The sequence below is a fragment of the Monodon monoceros genome, unplaced genomic scaffold (genome assembly GCF_005190385.1).
Source record: "Monodon monoceros isolate NGI ecotype Baffin Bay Population unplaced genomic scaffold, NGI_Narwhal_1 Super_Scaffold_21, whole genome shotgun sequence".
NCBI classification, from domain to species: domain Eukaryota; kingdom Metazoa; phylum Chordata; class Mammalia; order Artiodactyla; family Monodontidae; genus Monodon; species Monodon monoceros.
The window spans coordinates 1210893-1234405 of NW_021703778.1; the positions used below are offsets into that span (position 1 = coordinate 1210893).

Here is a 23513-nt window from a genome sequence, read left to right on the forward strand (position 1 = left end):
GGGGGCCCGAGGCACGGCCCGAGGCCCGGCTCAACCAGCCGGTCCCGAAGGTCACGGGCGCGCGGCCTCCGCGAGGGGGAGCGCGGGAGACGGCCGGCGCCCTCCGCAGCCCAGACGCCGGCGCCGCTCGGAGCCGCGGGGCAGCGTCCTCAGCCGGCGCCCGGCCCCGCCCCCTGGCTGCGGGAGGAGCGCCTGGAGCCCGGCGGCCAATCGGACGGCGCCGGCGCGGCCGGGGCGGGGCGGCGCCGGCCGGCTCCCAACGCGGGGCGCTATTTACGGCGAGGAGCCGGCCTGATCCGGGCGGGTGTAGGCGGCAGCTGGCGGCAGGCGGTGTCTGCGCGCTCCGGCGCTCGCGCCTTCGCCGAGTGGCCGGCCGAACGCGGGGAACGGAGCCGGGCGCCCACCCCGACCGCCGCGCCGAGCGGAGGAGCGCGCCCTGCGGAGTCGGACCCTGCCCCGCGCGCCCTCCAGCCGCGCTCCATGCTCCGGCCGCGGCCCGGCCCCGCGCCCCGGGCAGCACCCATGCCCTGCGCGCGCCGGGAGCCGTAGGCTGCAGCTGCGCCGCGGCTCCGGGAGCCGGCGGGGGCGCCGCGGCCGTGGGGGCGTCCATGGATCGCCACTCCAGCTACATCTTCATCTGGCTGCAGCTCGAACTCTGCGCCATGGCCGTGCTGCTCACCAAAGGTGGGTGCCCGCCGGCCAGCCGGCTGGGCGCGCGCTCCCCGGGGAGGGCCGCGGGGTCCCGGGGCGCCCGCCGCCAGGGCTTTGTTAGCGGCGGGAGAGGTGGCCTCCCTCGCGGGGCCCGCAGGTCGCGACAAGTTGCCCGTCCTTAGAAGTCGCGGCGGTGGCTTCGCGGCCGCCCCCGGGTGTCCCGGGCCCGACGCGCGGAGGGGGAGTGACAGCCTGCGGGCGAGTGGTTGTCAGTGTTAGTGCAGGTCGGCCCGTCGTGAACTTCCGAGCGCTGCAGCCGGGGAGCGGGGCCCGACCGTGGAGGCGGCCGGGAGGGACGGCGGACCCCGCCCCCGTCGCCCAGTGCCCGCGTGTGCGCGTCTCCGTCGTGAGTGTGTGTCTCGGTGGTCTGCGCGGCTCTGTATTTGAGTGTGTCTCTGCTGCGAGTGCGTGTGTGTACTGCAGTGTCTCTGTCCGTGACTGTGCTTGTGAGCCCGCGAGCGTGTGTGCCGTCCGAGGGGTGTGCGTGTGTGCAGGAGTGTGGGCTGTGTTGCTTCTCAGGGGTTGGGAGGTGGGGGGCTCTGTCAGCGGTCGTGTTTCCCACTCACCTCATAGTTCATAAACGCTACTCAAAAAAAAAAAAAAAAGCAGCGGTCAGTTTCTCTTTTTTCCTGCAGGCTTTCGCCGTTTAGGTCGAAATAACCCAAACAACTGCCTCTGGGTTTCAAGGTCCCCCAGCCTCCCTCGCCAGGAACTCTCCCTGCTGTTTGCTCTGCGAACAGATACTTTTTTAGAAAATAGGAAGCATTTTTAGCTTTTTCCACCCCGCATCCCACGCCCCCTTTCCTCTAATTGCCATGTAGCAGGCATGAGGTTGAAGGATAAGCCAGGCCAGCGAGGATGATGTGCTACAGTATTTATTTACTTTGCAAGGAAGGCTGTAATCAACCCTAAATAACAGCCCTCGCGGGGTGCAGAGGGGAGCCTCCTGGCCCTATCAAAGGCCGGCCGAACGGGGCCGGACTGCGGCTGACATAAGTCGCAGATACCGAAACTATGTGCCTGATAATGATATAATTAGGGGATCAGAGGTTTCTGACTGCTGCGGACTTCAAAAGCTTTGGAAGAAGCCCGCAGTCTCTCCTGTAGCCGTCCGGACTGAAGCAGACATTTTTGTTTAATCACCACATACAGTAACTAGAAAGGGGGGCAGACAGAAGAGCATTGTTCCCTGTTTCAAAATACCAGTCCCCTCCTGGCCTTCCACGTGCCACAGGAAGAAACTTTATGAAACGGCAGAAATAGAGTTTTAATACAGTAACACAAAAGTCCATTCAACTTGCTCAAATGTGGCTCCAATTAAAAAAGAAAAGTTGTTAGAGCTTTCCTAGTTACCTGTCAAGATTTTATTAGACTGTTTCAGGTCACTGAAAATATAGTCTTTCAAATAGGCTCTCGTAAACATTGAAGCAGCATTCTACTTGTATTCAGCTTTTTTTCTGCACGAGGTCTGAAGTGACTGGGATCAAAACTGACTTTTAATCTGTTTTATGTCTACTTTCAATCTGTCTGTGGAAATTGTCAGACTTAGGGATCTGCAGTCATCACCACTTAAGACCAGTGAGGCTTTATGCGAAAGAGCAAGAAGCTTGGAAAGAGGAGTAAAGAGCTTCTGCGAAGCAGGCTTCTGACTGGAAGGTCCTACTTACTGGAGAAGGGACCTGGGCCCAGACCAGGACAGCAGCAGCACAGGACCAGGAGCAAGACCTCCGGCTTTGCGGGGTGGCGCTCAGGTTGCCAAAGATCTGTGTTTACTTGGCTGCATTTTTAGACCTGAAGCATTAGCAGATGCTGGTGAAGGCTGAGCGCTCGGTCCGGTGGCCTGGAATTTGGATAGTTAAACGAGACCTCTTACTCAGGCACTCACGGGAGGAGGGAGGAGGGAGGAAGAAAGGCGAGGCTGGGAAGAGGTGTGTAAAGCGGTAGTGCCCCGTGTTGGTGTTGGTGTTCAGTTTCAGGGCGGTGGTTTCTGTAACCAGGCCGAACTTCAGAGGAGGAAGCTGGGGAGAGGTGTGTACCCGAGTTCAGTTCACAGCAGCTTCAGCCGTGGCAGGTGACAGTGGCCGCGGTCCACCGGCTCAGATAGCGTGTGAGCGAGCGCTCCCAGAGCCAGATAATTTCAACGAGAAGTTGACGTGGAAGCCTCAGATCTTGCGCTGTGACTTGCAACTCACAAACTAAGTTTTATAAAGGAAACTTTTAATCACTTCTCATAGAAAAATTTGAGGTTTCCTTAAGGATTTTTCATTCAACCAGCAGAGGCTTTTCAGTTTCAGTGTTTCCCCTTTTAGATCCCATGTTGAATTACGCATAAAACTGGGGAGTCTGGGGCGGTGAGGGGGGGAGGAGTGAGTTTTGCAGTTTTACGTAACCCTCCTCCCTGCTCCCAGTTTTATGACTTTCCATTTGGGCTGAAAGAAATTGACTTTGGCAAGCAAACCACTAATTGTAAACTGCCTAGTTCCTGTTTTACAATATACTGACTAAAAGCTCCCCTGCACGCATAGATCTTTATAGGCAAAGTTTGCCTTTTCTAGAGAGGTTGCAAATAGCTACCCAGTTTCATAGTTTTCAGACCCCCTGACCGGAGCAACTTCTAGATTGCTGTGTTTCTAGTTAGTAGCTTTATGAGATGTTAGCTAAAGCTCTTACGTCTCGGTGCAGCCCTTTGAGGTAGTAACCAATTCAGCAGCGGCAATCAGATACTTAGAGTGACAGAATCTAAAAGCGTAGCATTTCATGTTGTACGGTCGCGTAGGATTGAATGAGTAAATAATGTAATTTACCTTTTACGGTAGGAGAAATTATGGGGGTGATTATTTTGCTTCAGAAACAAAAGTGTTATTTTTCATTATTCGCTAACTTACCCTAAATTGAACTTTTCTCTGCTACGTGGATTAATACATTTCTAAGATGATATTTCCCTGGCTTGGGATTCAAGCACCGGCTTGCACAAAGGGCTTTCCCCGTCCACGTGGACTGCCCTTCGAAGCCCTCAGCTGAATATTCTCTAAAGTGAGTGTCCTTGAGATTGGGGCTTGAGCGGTTGTTTAAGTGGATGCCTTGTCTGGTCTCCGAAGCAGTCTGATGCAGTTTCCCCTTGTTTTCAGGTGAAGTCAGATGCTACTGCGATGCCGCCCACTGCGTGGCTACTGGTTATATGTGTAAGTCTGAGCTGAGCGCCTGCTTCTCCAAGCTTCTTGATCCTCAGAACACAAATTCCCCTCTCACGCATGGCTGCCTGGACTCTCTCGCAAGCACAGCGGATGTCTGCCAAGCCAGACAGGTCCACAACCACTCTGGCAGCACTGCGCCCACGCTGGAGTGCTGCCACGAGGACATGTGCAATTACCGGGGGCTGCAGGACGTCCTCGCCCCTCCCAAGGGGGAGGCCTCAGGTAGGGAGAAGCCCTCTGACCGAACCCTTGCCTGGTCTCTAGGCTTGTGCCTGCCTGCTACTGATTTTGTTGTTAATGTAATCAGGGCTAGCAGAGGGAGAAGCATGGCTGGGTGCAAAGGGGCATCTCTACTGGGTAGCTTTCGTGTCTGCGTGAGCGTTAGATGTCTGTCTGCATAATAGGTTTTGCCTGTTTTTCCAACATTTTGAAGCCACTAAGAGACCATTACTAACCAGTAATGACAGTTCGTGAGCAAGTGTTTTTGGAAGCTTCTCTGCCACACTGGCAGCATTTCTGTTCTAAATATTGATTGAAGTGTAAGCTTCTCTTTACTGGGGTGCCACGTTGAAAACGGAGGGGTGCCCGCGAATGTCTCCAGGAGGGCTTGATCGTTTTGCTTGTGTTCCTTTAGGACAAGGGAACAGGTATCAGCATGACGGGAGCAGAAACCTCATCACCAAGGTGCAGGAGCTGACGTCCTCCAAAGAGCTGTGGTTCCGCGTGGCGGTGATCGCCGTTCCCATCGCCGGGGGGCTGATCCTAGTGTTGCTGATTATGTTGGCCCTGAGGATGCTGCGGAGCGAGAGCAAGAGGCTGCAGGACCAGCGGCAGCAGATGCTGTCCCGTTTGCACTACAGCTTTCACGGACACCACTCCAGAAAGGGGCAGGTGGCAAAGCTAGACTTGGAGTGCATGGTGCCCGTGACCGGCCATGAGAACTGCTGTCTGACCTGCGACAAGACGAGACAGGCTGACCTCAGCCACGACCGGATCCTGTCGCTTGTGCACTGGGGCATGTACAGTGGGCACGGGAAGCTGGAGTTCGTATGACGGGGTCTCACGGAACTGGACCTCTGGGGCCCTTTGAGTTCTGCTGGCCGGGAGCACTTTATCTGAAGAAAAACAAACTCGCGTCGTGACCTTCGAGAGATAGAATGACCTCTGCAAACAGAATCTTGGATATTTCTTCTGAAGGATTATTTGCACAGACTTAAATACAGTCAAAATGTATTATTTGCTTTAAAAGTATAAAAAGCAAAGAGAAGACTCTGTACACTGTTACCAGGGTTATTTGCATCCAGAGGGAGCTGGAATCGAGTACCTAAATAAAAGAAAGTGTGCTCTATGTAAGCTCCTACATCTTGATTTATCATAGAGGTTAAAAAAAAGAAATATATATATATATATATGTATTTTTTTTTTTTTGGTCTGAAATTTTGCGGTGTCTTGTCATAAATTAAAAACTAAGCAGGAAAGGTAAGGAACTACATATTAATGATACAAATGAAGACCTGTCATTGCCCAGAGTAGGATCTCAACTATAGATTTTGGCTTAACTTTTTCATTTTTATTTTTTTTTTTAAACAAGACCAAGATCTCGTTTTTTCTTACATGGCACGTGTGTCATTTTCTTTCAGTGTGGAGAATTTCTAAATGTGTACTGCCCATCATTCAGTGTCTTACCCACATTTTTTTGTTAGGATAATGCTGGTTTTTAACTTTCATCTAATAGAAATCAGAAACTTATTTATACCAGGTCAGATATCACTGATCAATTTCGGAAGTTGCCTTAGCAAAGAGAGTGGTATTTATCAACTTGATCTAGGTGCTCTGGGATATGTTTTTAAATGTGTCTACCTCCAATCAAAAAAGGAAAAAAAGCTTTTACTAAATGAAACTTCGTTTTGGTAAAGTTAGTCACTGTCTACTTTTACTTCTTAATTCATCAGTTTATTCTGTCTCAAACCTAATTTAATATTTTGGACGCCAAATTTAGCCAAACATGATTGTACCATGTTCCTAGTTTTTAAGCCTTCCTTCCACACAGTGTTATTATTATTTTTTTTACTTCTCAATCTTTAGAAAGATTTTCAAGAGTGAACGTTATATATCGAGATTTAAATAACAATTTCCTCCCCAAATGATTCTTTTATTTATATAATCAAATAGACTTGGTTTTAGCCACTAACACACTAGGTAACAGTGTTCCCACTCCTGGAGGACTTCGGCAATATAGCCCAGCCTGAATTTAAACCCATGCCACGTTTGTTTACTTTTTCCCCCCAGATGGGTCTTTGCTATCTTAAATGTGAGAATAATTTGTAGGTTCTTTTCTCAATACTTTTGTATATTTGAAACTTCTGCTTAAAAATTAACCTATAGCCTGCATATTTGAGTACATGTGGGGTTTTCTTTTACGAATGTTAAAGGATTTTTTGCATTTTTTTCCGGGATATTTTATGATCAGTATAATTTGGGTCCCTTAAGAAGACAGGTGCAGTCGCCCAGTCGATGGAAGAACCTGAGTTGAAATGACTAGTCTAAAAATGAATACCTAGGTTATTTAGGAGCTAGTGGACCACAGCCCCAAACAAATTAGGCTATGGAATAAATATGCGTTCTAATAAATGGCATTCGTGTTGTGCTCTTTGAGATTGACAGTTCTTGCACGCATGACTTACAATTTATAAAAGGTATTACGTTTTATGTGTGTCCATTTTTGAGGGAGTCAAAGAATTTGGGGGCCTAACTCTCCAAACCTAAGAGAAGAGAACGGATCAAAATGGCCAGTTCGTGAAATTTCCACCCTCACCGCCTCTTCCAAGCTTTAGATCAAATTGCAGTAATTTTGTAGCCTGAAGGTTGAAAGTCTTCTTGCCTCTTCTGCGTCCTCACGTCAGGGAGCGCGTCATGCAAGTCCCATGACTCTGAAGTGGCCTGTTCCCTTGCTTGGCCCGCTCTTATTCTTTATTCACCCCATTTCTTCCAAATACCAGTTAACTAGGAACTCAGGAATTCATTAGGAAATAAATAGAACAGTGACGGATTGAAATTTATACTCTTGGAAGCACTTTGAAATCAGTGAATTCCATCCTCCAGGAAGGCCTGCATCTGGGCTGGTGCTAAGGTCAGGGAAGCTTAGTGGCAGGTGAATACAAAGTGTCTCCACGTGGTTCTGTTTGGGCCGAGCTGCTTCCTGTTCTTTCTTGCGTAAAGGAGGCTGTTTACACCTCCCTGTTGGTGGGACGGTGGTGTCCTCAAGTTGTAGCCACGTAATAGGCAGGACCTGTCTCTTTCCGTAATAACAAACCCTCTCCCTTTGCTATCTCCTTATTTAGTATTTGTACACGTTCTTGCCACCAGTTTTAAAGTTGGATCTGCACATAACTTGGACTTTTGACGAAAATATTGCAGGTTTCTCCACTTTGATTTTTCTAAGAACTAAATATAGTGTCTACTTCTGGTTCCCTACGAGAGTGTAGAGGTTGCCAAGAGCGGAGATAGAGGACCCTTCATGAAATAATGACCTAGCTGATTTGGTGATGTAAGGATGGTGATGGATTTGTTTGTCTTTCCCTCATAGAGGTGTTTGCCATTACTCTGAGGTGTCAGGACACGGCTGGGCTTACCAGGAACGGTCCTTGTTTAATATTGACATAGAACTCCCCCCAAAAGTAATTTTCCCTTTCTAAGTGGAAATTTGCCCAAACCAGAGACAAATGGGACCAAATTTGCCATGATGTTTCTGTACGTACACCCCTTAAACATTTCTGCCCCTTTTGAAAAAATTGATCTGTCCGTGGTTACATCTTTTATGTGATTTTTCCTCCCTTATTTTGAATGGCTCAGAGGCTTCCTAGGAATTGACTGGTGTGTCTCTAATTTCTGCTGAACTGATTTTATTAAAAACACTGCACCATAGGGGGTTTGACCTCCCTCCTAAAATACCAAACATGTCCGCTTTAGAAAGTCACAAAGCTCTCCTCTGAAGAGCTTGTAAATCTGGTTTCAATATGGCTTGATTATAGACTAAAAGCTTGAAAGCAGTGGCATCTAGTATCATGAGTCTGGAACTAGCCTTTTTGGGGCCAGGACAGCTTTTTTTCCTTAGAGCCTCTAACTGTTCCTCTTCTGTGTCTCTTAGCCCAAATAACTTTAAACATACAAAAGCTACGTGGTGTGATGAGGTTGAACTCATCCAAGGTAGCAGTCCAGAGCACTTGCGGGTCTCACAGCCTGGGTTCCTGTGCTCCTCTGTTCCCAGACGTGTGAACTTGGGCACATTACTTAGGCTCTTTGGATACTCAGTTCAGTTACCCACACAACGGGGGCTGTAATTACACCTTATGTGATTCTTGTGAGGAGGTGTAGGAGGCGGTATTCCTGCTAATACACGAGTCTTGGATGAACTCAAGTCCCCCCCCCCCCCCCCAATCCTCAAAATTGGAGAACTGATACCTGTTACCTATACAGGGGATATTTTCATTTTACTCTTTAGTATTTCAGATCTTTGCATATTTGAGGTTTGCAAGCCCTTCTTCAGTTGCCTGCAGACTGGATTTAACTTTTTAAATATCCACTTTCAATTGACTGCTTTTAGCCTCTCCTAGCTACAAATCATGTTGGTTTGTAACTGTTTCCTTTTGCGATCATCTGGACGGCACTGACAGGAACGTTTTCATTGTGCGCACCTATCCTGTTGGATGTTTGACGGAAGGAAGTTCTCTCAGAGTTTCAGCTGCTCCAGGCGCTTAATCCATTGAGAAAACCACAAAAGCCAAGTTAGGTGACAGAGCGCGTCAGAATTGCTTGAACAGTTTGTGTCTCATGCATTCTGAGCAAGTGCTACTACCAATTACAGCTGCCCCATAGGCGCTCCCGACAAGACACAGCGGTTCCACTGGTTTGGAGGACTTTGTGAATGTGTTTGGGGGACGCACTACTTCGTAAACAATCTACTTAATTCCCCTGGATGAAGTTAATTTAGTTATTACTCTGTGGGTCACAGTCATCATGAGAAAAAGAACTGCTGCAACACCAACTCACTCCCTTCCTTCCACCCAGTTCCTTCTGTGGGTGTTGCCCTCACTGCTGACAAAAAAACAGACCCTCGCTCTGAGAATCTGAGATCCAATGCAGTAATGAAATTAAATGCTCTTTCAAGTTTTGACAACTCTTTATTTGAGGTACAGTTTTAGACTAACCACAACCTTAGAGCCTCTAATTGTTAATTTGCTAACACTGCACGCTTCTGCAGTGCGGTGGTATCGTTCGCTTGTCTGCCATTCCAGAAATTTGGAGATAGAATTGGGAAGGGGGACAGAGCTGAGTTTAACCAGATAGTAGGGTTTACTTGCAGCAAGGCAACAATTTTCCAGTGGCTCTGCTTTGTAACCTTTAGAAGATTTTGTTACTTGGGGAGGGCTACCAACCTTACAGCCGCAAGTGTTGCCCTTTATGTGAATATGAGTGTGGATAACCAGATAGGTATTGATGAGCAATCTTGGAGACACTTTGAATGAGCAGTTAGGTAACATCTCAAGGCATTTAAGGAGATTCCTCCGGACTTCAGGGAGATTCGTCTACCTAGCAGCCAGCGGCCAGATGGCCTCTGGGGGCTATTTCAAATTGTATTGAGTTGCTGTATCTTGCAGCTATTGCTATTGGACTGGCCCTGAGCAGAACCCTGGGAAGACGAGTGGATAACTGTCCATCACACACCGTATGTATACACACAGGCCATGCCACAGCCAAATGGTCTTTGTAATCCTGGAGTGATTTTACATTTAACAAATTTCAGGGGGGCGTGTAAGTAGATGTTGGAATTTGTCAGTGATTTGTTTTTAGACACTTGAAGACTGTGTTAGTTGTGATGAATTAATCAGGTCAGAGGCTGTCGTGTGGGTTTACTCTGAAAGATCTCGCGTTACAAACCTAATGGGTCAAAAATTGTGTTAGCAGTCAAAACCAAGAGGAATACAGAAAACTCCTTACCCCTGGTCTCTTCCCCTTGGCATTTCCCTGGGGACTAATGAGGACAGTGGAGAAACACCACACTTCAAGCCGTTTCTGCCTTTTCAAGCATTAGACATTCAGGTGGAAACCTTTTTCACTAAATGCAGTGGATGTAATTTTGATACCATAGACTTTAACTATTGCCTTGGCGAATGGGCTATTTCTCACCTGGATTTAGGGATTAAACTGTGAACTCCTCGTGGGGAGGAGCTAGCGTCAGTCACCTTTGTAGGTTTCCACAATCCAAGGAGAGAGTGAGATGAAGGACAGATCAAGGCTTCTTGTCAACAGGCATCTGAATTTAGACTGTCAGTAAATAAAGAAACATTGTCTTTCTGTTTGTTTCTCTACCCCAGACTACAGTTTCCCAGATGTGTAATTTTTTTTCTCTGGGAAGCCTAAAGGAAAGCAGATTGCTAGTGAAGGGAGAAAGCACTGAGGCGTGGCCCAATCCGCTCAGCCACCTTTTAACGTTAGCACAGCCTCCAGGTTAATTGAAGGAAACTGATTCTCACCAGAAAGTATATCCTCCCCCCACCATGAAACCAAGAGCTGTACTTTCATCTTAGTATTTTTAAATATCCAAGATTTTCGTCAAATATGGTTTCTCTAAGGAGTCAGGAAGAAGTGCCCCAGAGCTGTGCTCATCACAAAGCTCGGGGATCTGGAACTTGCAGGTGGATACACTATTTCATCCGCAACTGGGGCAACTTTGGCGAATTCTTTCTCTTCTCCTGGAAATGAGCCTCTGACCAGATGCTATAATAAAAGCAAAGAGTAGTCTGCTGTGTCTTTTATTCAAGGACACACCAAAAGTTATAAATAAATTACCTGCCCCCTTCAAACGTTTAGCATTTTCATCTGAAAATGCTTTTACTTCAAAAGTCAAGTGGTTCCGGTGCATCCATTTACAGTTTTATAAATTTAGACTTTGTAAAGCTTTCTCTTATTACATTATTATATAGTTTTTATTATTGTAATATAATTATACTATTATATATTATACTAATATAATCAATATAATACAACATATGATATAATTAATATAGCATTAATAACATTAACTTTATTAATATATCATATAAATATATTACTAGTTAATATAATATACATAATGTAGTTGATATTTTATATTTCATTGTTTTTTATTATTGTATAGTTTATTATATTATATATATATTATTTCTCTTAAGAAACTTAGTCATGCATAGATAGGTAACCAAAGGTAAATTTAAGATATATGTGTAGAGGGTGATCATTCATGCCTTTCCAATCCGTATATTATTTCTAGTTTCCCATATTCCTTTTATTTATTTAAAAACATTTTATATGTACCTGTATTTATATTTTCCATGAGTCCTGGCTCAAAGCGACGTCAACCCGCTTCCAGCAGTGTTTGTTAGAAATGCGAATGAAGTGTGGAAAAGAGGAACGCCATTTCTTCAAAAGCAGCACTGGTGTCGGCCAGCATTTTCAAAGGCAAATTTTCTGCAAAACCTGCCGTGGCAGCGATCCTGCGGGTCTCCCCTGGGACTCTTCGTGTCCCGCTACGATGTCACAGGAGGTCAAAGCACGGAGGTGGCACTGCTGGCGGGGGCCGTCTGAAGGGGGTTGTCCGTCCCTGCGGGATGCTAAATGTCAAGGGTCATTTCCCGGGCCTGACGCTTGCTTGTGAAGCAGGTTAGGAGGTCAGTCTTTCCAGGCGCTGGCTTGTGACAAGCACTAGAGGTGGACCATAAACCCCGACGTCCTCACCCACCTTGTTTAACCACAGGAGGCTGTTGGTTGGCATTTGTATGCAAATTGGGGTGAGTACCTAACAGGTGGCTTTGAAATGTTCAGTTTGTTTATCCCAACGTGGGAAGCCCGGCCTTTTCTTGGTGGGGGAAGATTTATGGGGCTCTTATTCGTGGCCCTCAGCAGTGAATGAAGTCCAGCAGTGACCGACACCCTCGGCGTTTTCATTCGCTCACGCTGGCCTTCGGGAGTGCAAGTGGCCGCTGGTCCCTGGACTGACCTGGACGGAGGGGCCCCCGGGAGCCGCCGGCTCTCCGGTGGTGGAGCTCCCCTCCACCCCTGCTCCCGGCTAGGCCTGAGCCACCAAAGCAGCAGGCGACCGAAAGGGGAAAACTCCTGTCTTCAGAATATCCATCACATAAACACTGTGTCTGGAAAAAAATAAATTGGCCATTTCCTTTGACTTCCTCTCCCCACCTATTCTGGGAAAAGGCCCCTCCTTCCTGGGCTTGAAGAAGATCTGCCATGAAGTCTCTCCCTAGGTGGGTCTTTGTGGGAACTTGCTTTAGTCAAAAGCAGTCGTTCAAAGTGCTGTCCGGACGTTTTAATCGTCTTTACGGGGGCCATGGTGGTATGGTTTTGGCTTGTGAGGGACCTGGGTTTGCATCCCGATTTGGCTTGTTACCTGTGGTGGGACCTCAGCCTAACTAACCCCTGTTTCCTCACTGGCACGCGAAGATAATAATGTTCTCAGCACTTTGGGCTGTTGGGAAGATTAACTAAGATAATGAAAATAAAGGTTTAGCTCAATCCTTTGTGGAGTTGTAAATGTTAGCCATTACGACGAGATGTTGTTCCTTCATAAACGCTCACAATGCTTAGAACAGACGCACAGGTGCCCGGGGGTCCACATGCCCACTTTACAGACCAAGAGACAGACTGGATAGTTTCAAAGATCCAGTGACGTGCCGTCGTTTTTATATGTGTGTCTTTAATTTGTCCAGGTTAACCTTCCATGTTTATAGTTTGCTCAAGACAGTAGGAAAGTACTTCATTTTAATTGAAAAAAATATGGAAACTACAATATCCCTTGTAGGAAAAGTTTACTTATTAGGAACCATTATGATGTCTACATCAGCACAGAGCAGATTGTGTAACACTCTCCACAATCAGGGAGGGCATGTTATCTGCTCCCTGACAACAAATGCCTGTTTTTGCACATTCTGTTAATGAATACACACCTCCCGAGTGTTCTAGTTTGCCTGGCTGACCTAGTGACAGAGGGGCCAGCCACAGTCCACAGCTTCGAGCCCAGGTAGCACAAGCACATGGCCTGGCCCCCTGTTTTGCCACTCAGGGGTCCGTGTGCCGAGCTGGTGAGAGTCACCTCCACAGGAAGGCGAGAGGCATATTAAGATTTTGTTCCGGACCATTCCTGGGTGCCATAAGCTCAGTGAGGACTGCTCTCATGAGAATCTGTGCTTCTACGGAATCTGTTGGCCTAAAACCACACTGCAGGGACTTCCCTGGTGGTGCAGTGGTTAAGAATCCGCCTGCCAGTGCAGGGGACACGGGTTTGAGCCCTGGTCCGGGAAGATCCCACATGCGGTGAAGCAACTAAGCCCGTGCGCCACAACTACTGCTCCTGAGCTCTAGAGCCCACGAGCCACAACTACTGAGCCCACGAGCCACAACTACTGAAGCCCGCGCGCCTAGAGCCCGTGCTCCACAACAAGAGAAGCCACTGCAATGAGAAGCCCGCGCACCGCAACGAAGAGTAGCCCCTGCCCGCCACAACTAGAGAAAGCTTGCGCTCAGCAACAAAGACCCAACGCAGCCAAAAATAAATAAATAAATTTATTTTAAAAAAACACACTGCAGCTTTGATAATAGGAGAACCAATCATAAATCCACCAATTTGTCATTTATTTTTCCTTATGAGGAATGTGGTGACACCGGTCGTCCTGTGTCTCTGAGTGTTCCTGTAGGCCAGCCTCGTGGGCACGTCACTTAAGAAGTTGACAGATCAGCGGGGCTTCCCCAGCCCAGGGCTCTGTCTGTGGGTCCCATGTCGGTCGACACAGCGCCTTCAAGCAGTGCCAGCCTCTTCCTGGACCGCCTGCGTGTCAGAGGCGGATGGCAGGTGCAGCACGTCTCTCTTTAGCTCTGGAACCGTTCCCCCCATCCTAGGTCTTTTGCCCCTTGTTTCTTCAGACCCGCTTGGATGTGGCTTGCATTGTTAGTGATTAACGTCAGGCCCCCATCTCTCCCCCTAGGCTTGGGGTGTCTGGTCTGTGACACTCCACAGCTCAGGCCATCTCTCTGGGTTCTGCATCAGGCCGGTTTCGAGCCCTTTTGCTCTGACTTAATGTCATGTTTCTCCTGTGAGCGTGTCTCTAGGTTTGGCTCTTCTGCCTAGCCTGTTTGTCTTCCAGTAATATGATTGGACACAGACCTTTCACTTCGGCTTTAACTGGGATGCGCTCTGTGTCAGCCCTGGTGCCATGATGTCAAGCTGGCCAACCAGCGCTGGACCAGGCCTGAGTCACCCTGCCTGCCTGGGCCTGGGAACACTGGACTCTTGCTTAGATACAAACTTGGCTTCACACTCAAGAATCACATGTTCATTAACCTCACCTAGACACATCTAACCCTACATTTCCTGGTGGGCGTTCCTTACCCAATGATAATGTAGGATGGACCCTGTGCACTTAGGGGGTCAGAGGTAAGCTGGAGTCCTCACGGCCAAGACGGTGGTTGAAGGAGGCGACCTGCACCACTGGGAGTGAGGACAAACTGGCAGTTTCTCTGGTGGCCCCTGAGCTCATCACAAAAGCGGATGTCCGTTTTTTCCGGGCCCCGGTCTGACGGTTTGCACTGAAATCTGTTATAATTGCTCTAATTCTTGCTGCAGGCAGAACAATTTAGGCTCAGCCACTCTTTGGTTCTCTGCGGTGACATTTCCAGTCCCCTCCAGCCTGTTAAGTTGCCCGTGAGAAGGAGAAATAAGTCTTCCACACCCACCGGGGAGGCTTCTCTAAGGAGCCAAGGGGGCGCTCCCGGCAGAGCCGGGAGAAACGAGGAGACCTGCGCCTTCCCAAGCGTGCCTGCTCCCCGTGGCTGGAGGCTACCTGAATTCATAGGCCCAGGAACCACCAGCTGGATCTGGTCGGATGAGATGTTACAGGTTTTCTGGCCAAACTGTTGGCCCACAGAGGCAGCTGGTCAGGCTGTCAGCCCCTGGCTCCCCTGGCAGGGTGGTTCAAGCCCAGGCTGTCAGAGGGGGTGAGCACCCCGCCCTGGCCAGGCCTAGTGGGGATGTGCACCCCAGAAAGCCCACGGGCTTCTGCCGCAGGCTCCTTGATGCCCTGTGCCAAGGTGGGGTCTGGGCGGTGCTGGCCGCAGGCTGGTTGAGGACGCACCGCAGCCTTGGCAGCCCGTGGAGAGGGGCTGCAGAGCCTTCCTGCGTGCTCTGGCCCGTTCCTTGGGTAGCACGATGATCCCTGCACAGTGCAGGGATCGATAAAAGCTACCACAGCTACTGCTGTTTCTCTGCTAACATCTTTCTCTTGGCCCCTGTTCACTATGGTGCAACTATGATGAAGTCGGTTCTTAGTTTTTGAAAAAGAAGCCATTTGTTCAAAAATTCCACACTGACTAGTGAGACTGAGTCAATCATGCCATCTTTCAGCTTCTTTTTTTTCATTTGTAAAATGAGAGTCACAATAACACTGTTTCCTTCCCACCTTAGAAGTATGCTGTGGGAACTCTGCACGGCTAGCAAGGCCTTCTGAGCTCCTTGGGAAAGGCAGTATAAAATAAAAATCACTGTTAAGGTACTATTTTGAAATAAAGAGAAAGATTCTCGTGTTTCTGTATTTTTATTTCTTTTATACTTTTTGTTCTATTACTCTTTCAATATCGGCTTTGAATCATTTCTCCTCTCTCTAATATTTATAATGAAACCATAAAATTTGCTTTAAGGAGACAGAACATGGTTTACACAGCAGTTACAAGGTTAGGGCCATCTTTCCTTTTTTCCGCCAATACAAGCATTACCTGTTTGAAGTACTGTTTCTGATTGAATTTACATTTACAGAAAACCTCAGGCTTAGGATCTGGGCCAAGGTGGGTAGAGAGAAAAGTGCGAACAGTGTAATTATCAAAAGTGGTAGCGGCAGTGTTGAGTACAGTCTGAACCAAACATGCTGACTTCTCTTAATGTCCTGAATAAAAATGAAACAAAACAAAACAAGTTCAGTAACAACAACAACCAAAAAAAAAAAAAAAAGGAAAAAGGAAGGAAAGAAAAAGACGCAACAAAACAAAAACCTCAGAATTCTGCTTAAAAATCACCTTAGCCTTTGTACTTTTCCGCTACTTAAGGCAAATGTTATATAGCAATGACACTGTCTTTTGTTTTTGAAAATTTTCTGTGATTAGCTGAAATGTTAAGACTAGTAGGCTGTGTCATGGTTAGAGCAAGAAGAAGAAATATTTATGTTTCTTGTTCACCTACACCTAAGTGTTTAATATTTAAATATTGCAAATTGGGGTCTTTTTCTGCCTACCCCACTGCTGGAAGAAACTGACTAGATGGCTTGCCCAAGGCGGACGCCGGGAACAGGGGTTTCTGCCTAGGACTGCGTTCCCGGCCACATTCCCCTAATAATAGGTCCTGAGGGACTGTGAGAAAAATAAAATCAGGTTCACAACGTTTTATTTCTGAATGGAAGCTGGACAATGGCACTTTGTGTGAAACAGGGTCTCTACCTTTCAGGAAGGCAAAACCTCATGAAACCCAGATCACATTATTTCTGCCAAGTCTCACCTCATCCCTCCCAGTGGAGCCAGGAAGGAATTGTCTGCCTGGCCTATTTCTGGGGTTTGGGGGATGAGAAATTTCTTCTCGTCTTTCGAGGTTTGATTCCTTGAGGGAAGAGCCCGTGTTTTATGTGTTGTTCTGGCAGCAGTGGGGAAAGTATTTTCATTCTTCTCTCTGATGACCCCTCACTCTGGAGATAAGGAGAGGCCCCTCTTAACTTGCCTTTTTCTGGCCTTTGGGAGGAGCAGAGAGAGGCAGTAAAAGTAAAGGCTCATCCCCTCTGTTACTTCTGGTTATTTCTTACAAACCACCCTTGTAGCCAAAAGAGGCAGAAATCTGTTGATTTGAGTGACCTTTGTAGTTTATATTAGTGAACCTTCCTGAAAGATTGTTTTCCCCCCTTGGAAACATAGACACACTCGCAGGGAAAAAAAGATGTGTTGAATTTATTACTAGTCTTGATTTTTAATTCTTAGCTAAGAACAGGGGGTTCCTGGTACAATTTCAGTGAATAGTATCAGGATATATTTTGCAAAGTCATATAATGTCAGACTTCATGTAAATTGTATTTCTAAAGCCTCAGTAGCACTCAGACACTGTAATTATATCTGGACGGTGTCTTTTTCAGCAAGAGACTCAAACAGCTTTCTTCACGGTTGTGATTTGACATCTTCCTTCACTTTACTTATAACGCTATCTGAAAAGTATTTCCTTTCAGATTACAGTCAGTGATCACAACATAGGTAACTTTTTACACAATTCAACTCATGGAAGAGTAGCACTCCGTGCCAGAATAATCAAAAAGTCCCGTGACATTTAGCCTCTCACAGAAAGATGAATATTTGATATTTCAGAACTAAAGTGAAGCAGTATGAAAAGATTTGTCAGGTGCTGATAAAATGCTAGAATCAGAAAGATAAGATGTTAGGTTACATGGAGTCTAGCAGACAAAGGGTCACCAGCATGCCTAGCATATAAAAGGTCAATGTTTAACTTTTCCAAGTTTTGCTTAAATTAAATGTATAAGAGAGGGAGAGAGAGAAAATTCTTGGTTGGTTATTGCGACACATTCAAAGGTGCTCTGGATGGAGAATGAGAACAACCATTTTCAAAAAGACTTCATGTGCTCCGTACGCAGACCTGCCTCATCTTGGTTTTCTGTATCCCATGGTTGCGTGTACACCCAGAGAGAGAGAGAGAGAGAGAGAGAGATGAAATGAAAACAAACAAACAAAAAGAATGAGGGGGAAGAAGGAAAACATACAGGAATATTAGAAGACTAGGAGGAAATTAAATTTTTTTCTTGGGCGTGGAAAAAGGAAACAAAAGGAACAGATTAACATTTAATAAAACAAGCCCCAGGGTCCCACGGGGGCTCCCAAGCAGCAATTAAATCTGGCGTCTAGAGCTTTGAGAGATCAGACTTCGGTGTAAAGAGATGCAGGGGTGCCAACAAAGACTCTCTCCCCAGGGTGTATATTGATTTGCAGCGAAGTTAGACGCCGGCCCTTCTAGACTCTTGGGTTCCTCGCCATTTTTTATAGCTCCTTTCATTTTCCTTGGCTGCACTGGCAAAACTGTAGGACCAGGTGACTTGAAGTGTGGTCCGTGGCTGGAGCTGGTCCGTGAAGTGTTTTGCATCTTCATAATGAGATGAGCACAGAATGGGAGTAAGCGTCTAGAAACTTCTTTAACAATTTGATGGAGTCATTTTGTGTTTGTTGAATCTAATAAAAAAAAAAATGGGGCTTCATTTTGTATATCTTTGGTTTTAATTTACTTTCAGCCATTTATTTTGATTATATTTTATGAAATATCAGCCTGTGATATAAGTTGGGAAGAAAATGCCTTTAGATCACAGATGGTTTGAGAGTCTGCTCCGGAGAACCAGGAGAGAACTGTTTTTGGAAAAGGTTTCACCCTCTTCCAAACGTGGATGGAGTTTATGAAGCGGAAGAGGGTCAAACATTTCTCACCCTGAAGAGCGCAGTTAGCAACGATGACCTCTAGTGAGTGGCATTCTTTAGAGCGGTGATTCTCAAACGTATTTGTTTTAGGACTCCTATACACTTAAAAAATGCAATTTCCAATTGTTCATGACAAATATACGGAAACAGAGTTGTTTTTTTAGATTGTTATCTTTGTATTCTGTGACCTTATTAACCTCACATATTTGGTCTAGTTATGTTTTTTAATAGATTCCTTGTGACTTTCTACAGAGATAGTCATGTCACCCCAGAGTAAGGCAGTTTTATTTCTTCTTTTATAATCTGTATTACCTTTTTTCTTTTTCTTGCCTAATTTCCCTGACTAAGGCCTCCATTATAACGTTGGGTAGGAGTGATGGAAGCAGACATCCTCGCCCTGTTCCCAATCTCAGGGGGGAAAGCATTAAGTTTTTCACTATTAAGTATGATAGTAGCTGTAGTTTTGAAGAATGTACTTTATGAAACTGAGGAAAGTCCCTTCAATCCCTAAATTGCAGCAAGTTTTTATCCTGAATGGATGTTGAGTCCTATCAAGGCTTTCTCTGCATCTATAGAGATAATCATGTGGTTTTTCTTCTTTAGTCTGCTGATATGATGAACTACATTGCTTTTTGAATTTTGAGTCAGCTTTGCATAAAGCTCAGGATAAACTCCACTTATTCAAATACGTTGTCATTTTTATGTTACTGAATTAAATTTGCTAGTATTTGGTTGAGGATTTTGCATTTATGTTCATAATGTATATTGGTATGTAGTTATTTTTCCTTGCAATGTTTTTGTCTGGTTTGGGTATCTGGGTAATGCTGAGAGATGGGAATGAGTTGGGAAGTGCTGCTTTGAAAGAGTTTGTGTAGAATTGGTATTTATCTCCCTTAAGAATGTTCTGTAAAATATTCCAGTGAAGCAATTTGGACTTGGAGGTTTTTTGTTGTTTTTTGTTTTTAATTGAAAGGCTAAGAATTCAATTGCTTAAATAGATATGGGACTGTTCAAATCACCGATTTCTTCTTGAGTAATCTTTGGAGTTGATGTCTTTCAAGGAATTTGTCCATTTCATCCAAGTTGAATTTATGGGCATAGGGTTATTTGTAACATTACCTTACTATCCCATTAACTTTTGTAGGATATGTAGTAAAGTTCTCTCTTGTTCTTCATATTAGTAATTTGTGTCTTCCTTCTCTTTTCTCTCATTAAATTTGATTAGAGGTTTATCAGTTTTATTGATATAAAAGTGGCTTTGGCTTCCTTGGTTTTCTCTATTATTTAAAATTTTACATTACATTAATTCTCTAACTTTTATTATTTCCTTCATTCTGCTTGTGTTGGATTTAGTTTGCTCTCCTTTTCTGTCTTCTTAAGGTGGAAGCCTACGTAATTGATTTAAGAATGCTTTTTCTAATGTAAGCATTTAATGCTATAAATTTCTCTCTAAACACTGCTTTAGCTGTATCTCATGAATTTTTATATATTGTGTTTTCATTTCCATTTAATTAAGGCTATTTACTAATTTTTCTTGTGATTTCTTCACTGATCCATGGGTTATACAGAAATGTGTTATTTAATTTCCAACTATTGGGGGATTTTTACCAGTATATATTTTACTTCATTTCTTATTTAATTCCATTATTGTCTAAGAACATATTTTGTATAATTTCAATTTTAAAAACTTGTTAAAATTTGTTTTATGGCCCAGAATATGTCCTATATTGGTGAATGTTGGGCGTGTGGACTTGAAAAAATGCAAGAGGATGACATAGGAAGCTCCTGAACTCACTTCTTCCTATGGACACACTGAATCTACACCTACCCATGGAATAATTACCTCTGAAAGAAGTCCAGAAACTAGGTGATTCGTACACATCAGGTGAATGAGAAAAGGCCCACAATGAAATGGGTCTTGGCACTTCCCCAACTACGGGGAACAAAGCAGGCAGGTTGGACAATCACAAAGGTTTGAGAGACAACCAAGAGCTCAGGCTGGGCTGAACAATGAGGTTCATCTCCCACATGAGATTACCCTGTCAAGAGAGGGAGACATGGCTGCTTTATCTAATGTACAGAAACCAACACAGAGAGGCAAGGAAAATGAAGAAACAGAGGAATATGTTCCCCAAAAAGGACAAGATAAAACTCCAGAAACAGACCTTAATGAAATGGTGATAAGTGATTTACCCAATAAAGACTTCAAAATAATGGTCATAAAGATGCTTACTGAGGACAGGAGAACAATGCATGAACAAAGTGAGAATTTCAACAAAGAGATAGAAAATGTAAGAAAGTACCCAATAGAAATCACGAAGCTGAAGAGTATAATAACCAAACTGAAAAATTCGATAGAAGGGTTCCACAGCAGACTAGGTCAAGCAGAAGAAAGGATCAGTGGATTTCAAGACAGGACAGTGGGATTCATCTAATCAGAGGAGCAGAAAGAAAAAAAAAGAGTGAAAAAGCGAAATAGGTTAAGGGACATATGGAACACCATCAAGTGGACCAATATTCACAGGAGAAGAGGCACAGGAAGGGGCAGAGAACTTATTGAAAAAAAAGACAGCTGAAAACGTCCCTAAACTGGGAAAAGAAACAGATGTGCAGATCTAGGAAGCCCAGAGGTTTCCGAATAAGATGAATCCAGAGGACCCAGAAGGATGAATATCCTGCAATTGTTTCTAAATTATACACATGACTACCGTCAATCTATACGTTGTATATATTAGTGAAGCTAAAAATAAAATAAAATAGAAATCATGCTACTCCTCCCTGCTTTCCTTCCTGCCATCCTGTGTGCCCCAGCCCCTAATTTGGAGATAGCTGCTTTAGAGGAGAAGCAGAAGACACTGAAACTCTGCTCCCTGGGACCCTTGCCCCAGGGTTTTGTGAGCCCTGCTCCCATGTGGTGGGCAGTGAAGAATGAGACCAAGATGAACTCAGTGGTCTGTGAGGAGGCAGCGGCCAGGTGTCAGGTGTGGTACCAATGACAGTGCACGAGGCCCCATGGGAGCTGCTAGCCCTGTAGTGAGGGAGACCGTGGGGACCTGTACCTGGCAGTTGGAGAGAGGTTGCTGGGCATGAATCTTGGTCTCATAGACCTTGAAACGTCACCCCAAGGAGTTTTATTCTGTGATGAAATTCCATATGAGAGCTTCATGTGTAAGAGCACCCAGTTCATTGTGCTTCAACCAGTCTCCTTCAGGATGAGGGTGTTAGCAGGTGGGTTTGCTTTGTTCCTTCCCAGTCCTGGAGCAGGGCACCAGGTACTGGATTCATGGAGAGATTAGACTATTCCTTGGCTATTTCTGTGTGGTTCCAATCCTTTTCTAGATGGATATAAGAATACAGTTTATTTTTACCCAGTTTTCAAGGGTGACATCAGATACCCTATAGCTTTATGAGCATTAGAAGTGTATTAGTTATCTTGTGCTGAGGGACAAATTACCCACAAACTTAGCAGTTTAAAGCCATAAACATGTATTATCTCACCATTTCTTCTAGGTCAGGAAGAGTAATGAGGACAGCTTAGCTGGGTCCCTGTGGTTCACAGTCTCTCCCGCGTCTGCTGTCCAGGTGTTGGCCAGGGCTGCGGTCAGTGCAAGGTTCAAGTTGGGGAGTTGCTGTTTCCAAGTTCACCAGAGTGGCTGTGACATCAGTTCCTTGCCATGCGGGCCTCTCCATCAGGCAGCTCACAGCAGGCAGCTGGCTTCCCTGAGTGAGCCAGCTGAGAGAACAAAAGAGATGCCCATAACAGAAGCCACAGTCCTTTGGTAACCTAAGCTCAGAAGTGATATCCCATCACTTTGTTGTATTGTGTTTGTTAGAAGCAAGTCACCAGGTCCAGTCTACACTCAAGGGGAGGGGATTCCACAAGGACACGGATTTCAGGCGTCAGGGATCAGTGGGGCCACCTTGGAGGCTGCATTTCCACGAAAGGGGAAACAGCATTTGGATTAGCTTCCCACTCTCGGTCACTGACATGCTTTTCTTTGTCTTTATTGTTTGTCTGCTACAACAAAAGCTCCATGAGGACAGAACTTTATTCAGTTTGATCACACCTGTGATCATTCTATGACCTACAGTATAACCTGGCACATAATTCTCAATAGGTCAATATTTGTTGAATGAATACATAGATCTCATTGATTGATGGCAAGGGAAGACTCATTATGGAGTTTCTCAGTCCTTCCGTATATCTTATTCTGTTTCTTAATGATTGTTATTTATGACTTAAAAATGCAGGCCCCGGGAGAATGGTGTATTAAATTCGTTCTAACTCTGAACTTTAAAATAAAATGTCTTCTCAGTGGGGAGGGGGAAGGGTAAGCTGTGACAAAGTGAGAGAGTGCCATGGACACATATACACTACCAAACGTAAAATAGATAGCTAGTGGGAAGCAGCCGCATAGCACAGGGAGATCAGCTCGGTGCTTTGTGACCACCTAGAGGGGTGGGATAGGGAGGGTGGGAGGGAGGGAGACGCAAGAGGGAAGAGATATGGGGATATGTGTATATGTATAACTAATTCACTTTGTTATAAAGCAGAAACTAACACACCATTGTAAAGCAATTACACTCCAATAAAGATGTAAAAAAAAAAAATTTCTTCTCAGGACAAATTCAGATGCTTTAACACTTCAGGTAAGTGAGAAATGAAGTGTTCAATGGCCAATGAGCACATGAAAAGATGCTCGATGTCACTAACCAACAGGGAAATGCAAATCAAAACCGTAATGAGATATCTCTTCACACTCATTAGGATGGCTATTATTAAAATAAAAAACAACAAAAAAGTGGAAAGTAACTTTTGGGGAGGATTGTGGAGGAACTGGAATCTTAGTGCATGTTTGGTGGGAATGTAAGGTGGCGCAGCCATCAAGGAAAACAGTTTGGTGGTTCTTCAAAAAGTGAAATACAAAATTATGATTTTGGTTTGGGGGGTGGGATCAGGTTTCCAGTCCTTAGAGGGATGGACAGCTAACTTGAGCGTGAGCCACCTGGGCACCGTTGGCTGGTTTAGGGCACACTCGGATGTATACAGCCTATGGGTCA

At 45.5% G+C, this 23513-nt stretch overlaps 1 protein-coding gene across 1 annotated transcript; it reads left to right on the top strand.

Moving 5' to 3' along the window:
- The first annotated feature begins 279 nt into the window (after positions 1–279).
- BAMBI (BMP and activin membrane bound inhibitor) lies at positions 280–6544 on the top strand. The gene is made up of 3 exons (XM_029236154.1): positions 280–684; positions 3840–4127; positions 4540–6544. The coding sequence occupies exons 1-3, from the start codon at positions 609–611 to the stop codon at positions 4956–4958; spliced, it is 783 nt and encodes a 260-aa protein (XP_029091987.1). The 5' UTR covers positions 280–608; the 3' UTR covers positions 4959–6544.
- Positions 6545–23513: the final 16969 nt, after the last annotated feature.

What these genes read in the sequence shown, in the direction of transcription:
- BAMBI (XM_029236154.1), top strand. Translation starts at nt 609, where the DNA reads ATGGATCGCCACTCCAGCTACATCTTCATCTGGCTGCAGCTCGAACTC. An exon ending in GGCCGTGCTGCTCACCAAAG is followed by an intron (nt 685 to 3,839) that starts GTGGGTGCCCGC and finishes CCTTGTTTTCAG; the next exon opens with GTGAAGTCAGATGCTACTGC. An exon ending in TCCCAAGGGGGAGGCCTCAG is followed by an intron (nt 4,128 to 4,539) that starts GTAGGGAGAAGC and finishes GTGTTCCTTTAG; the next exon opens with GACAAGGGAACAGGTATCAG.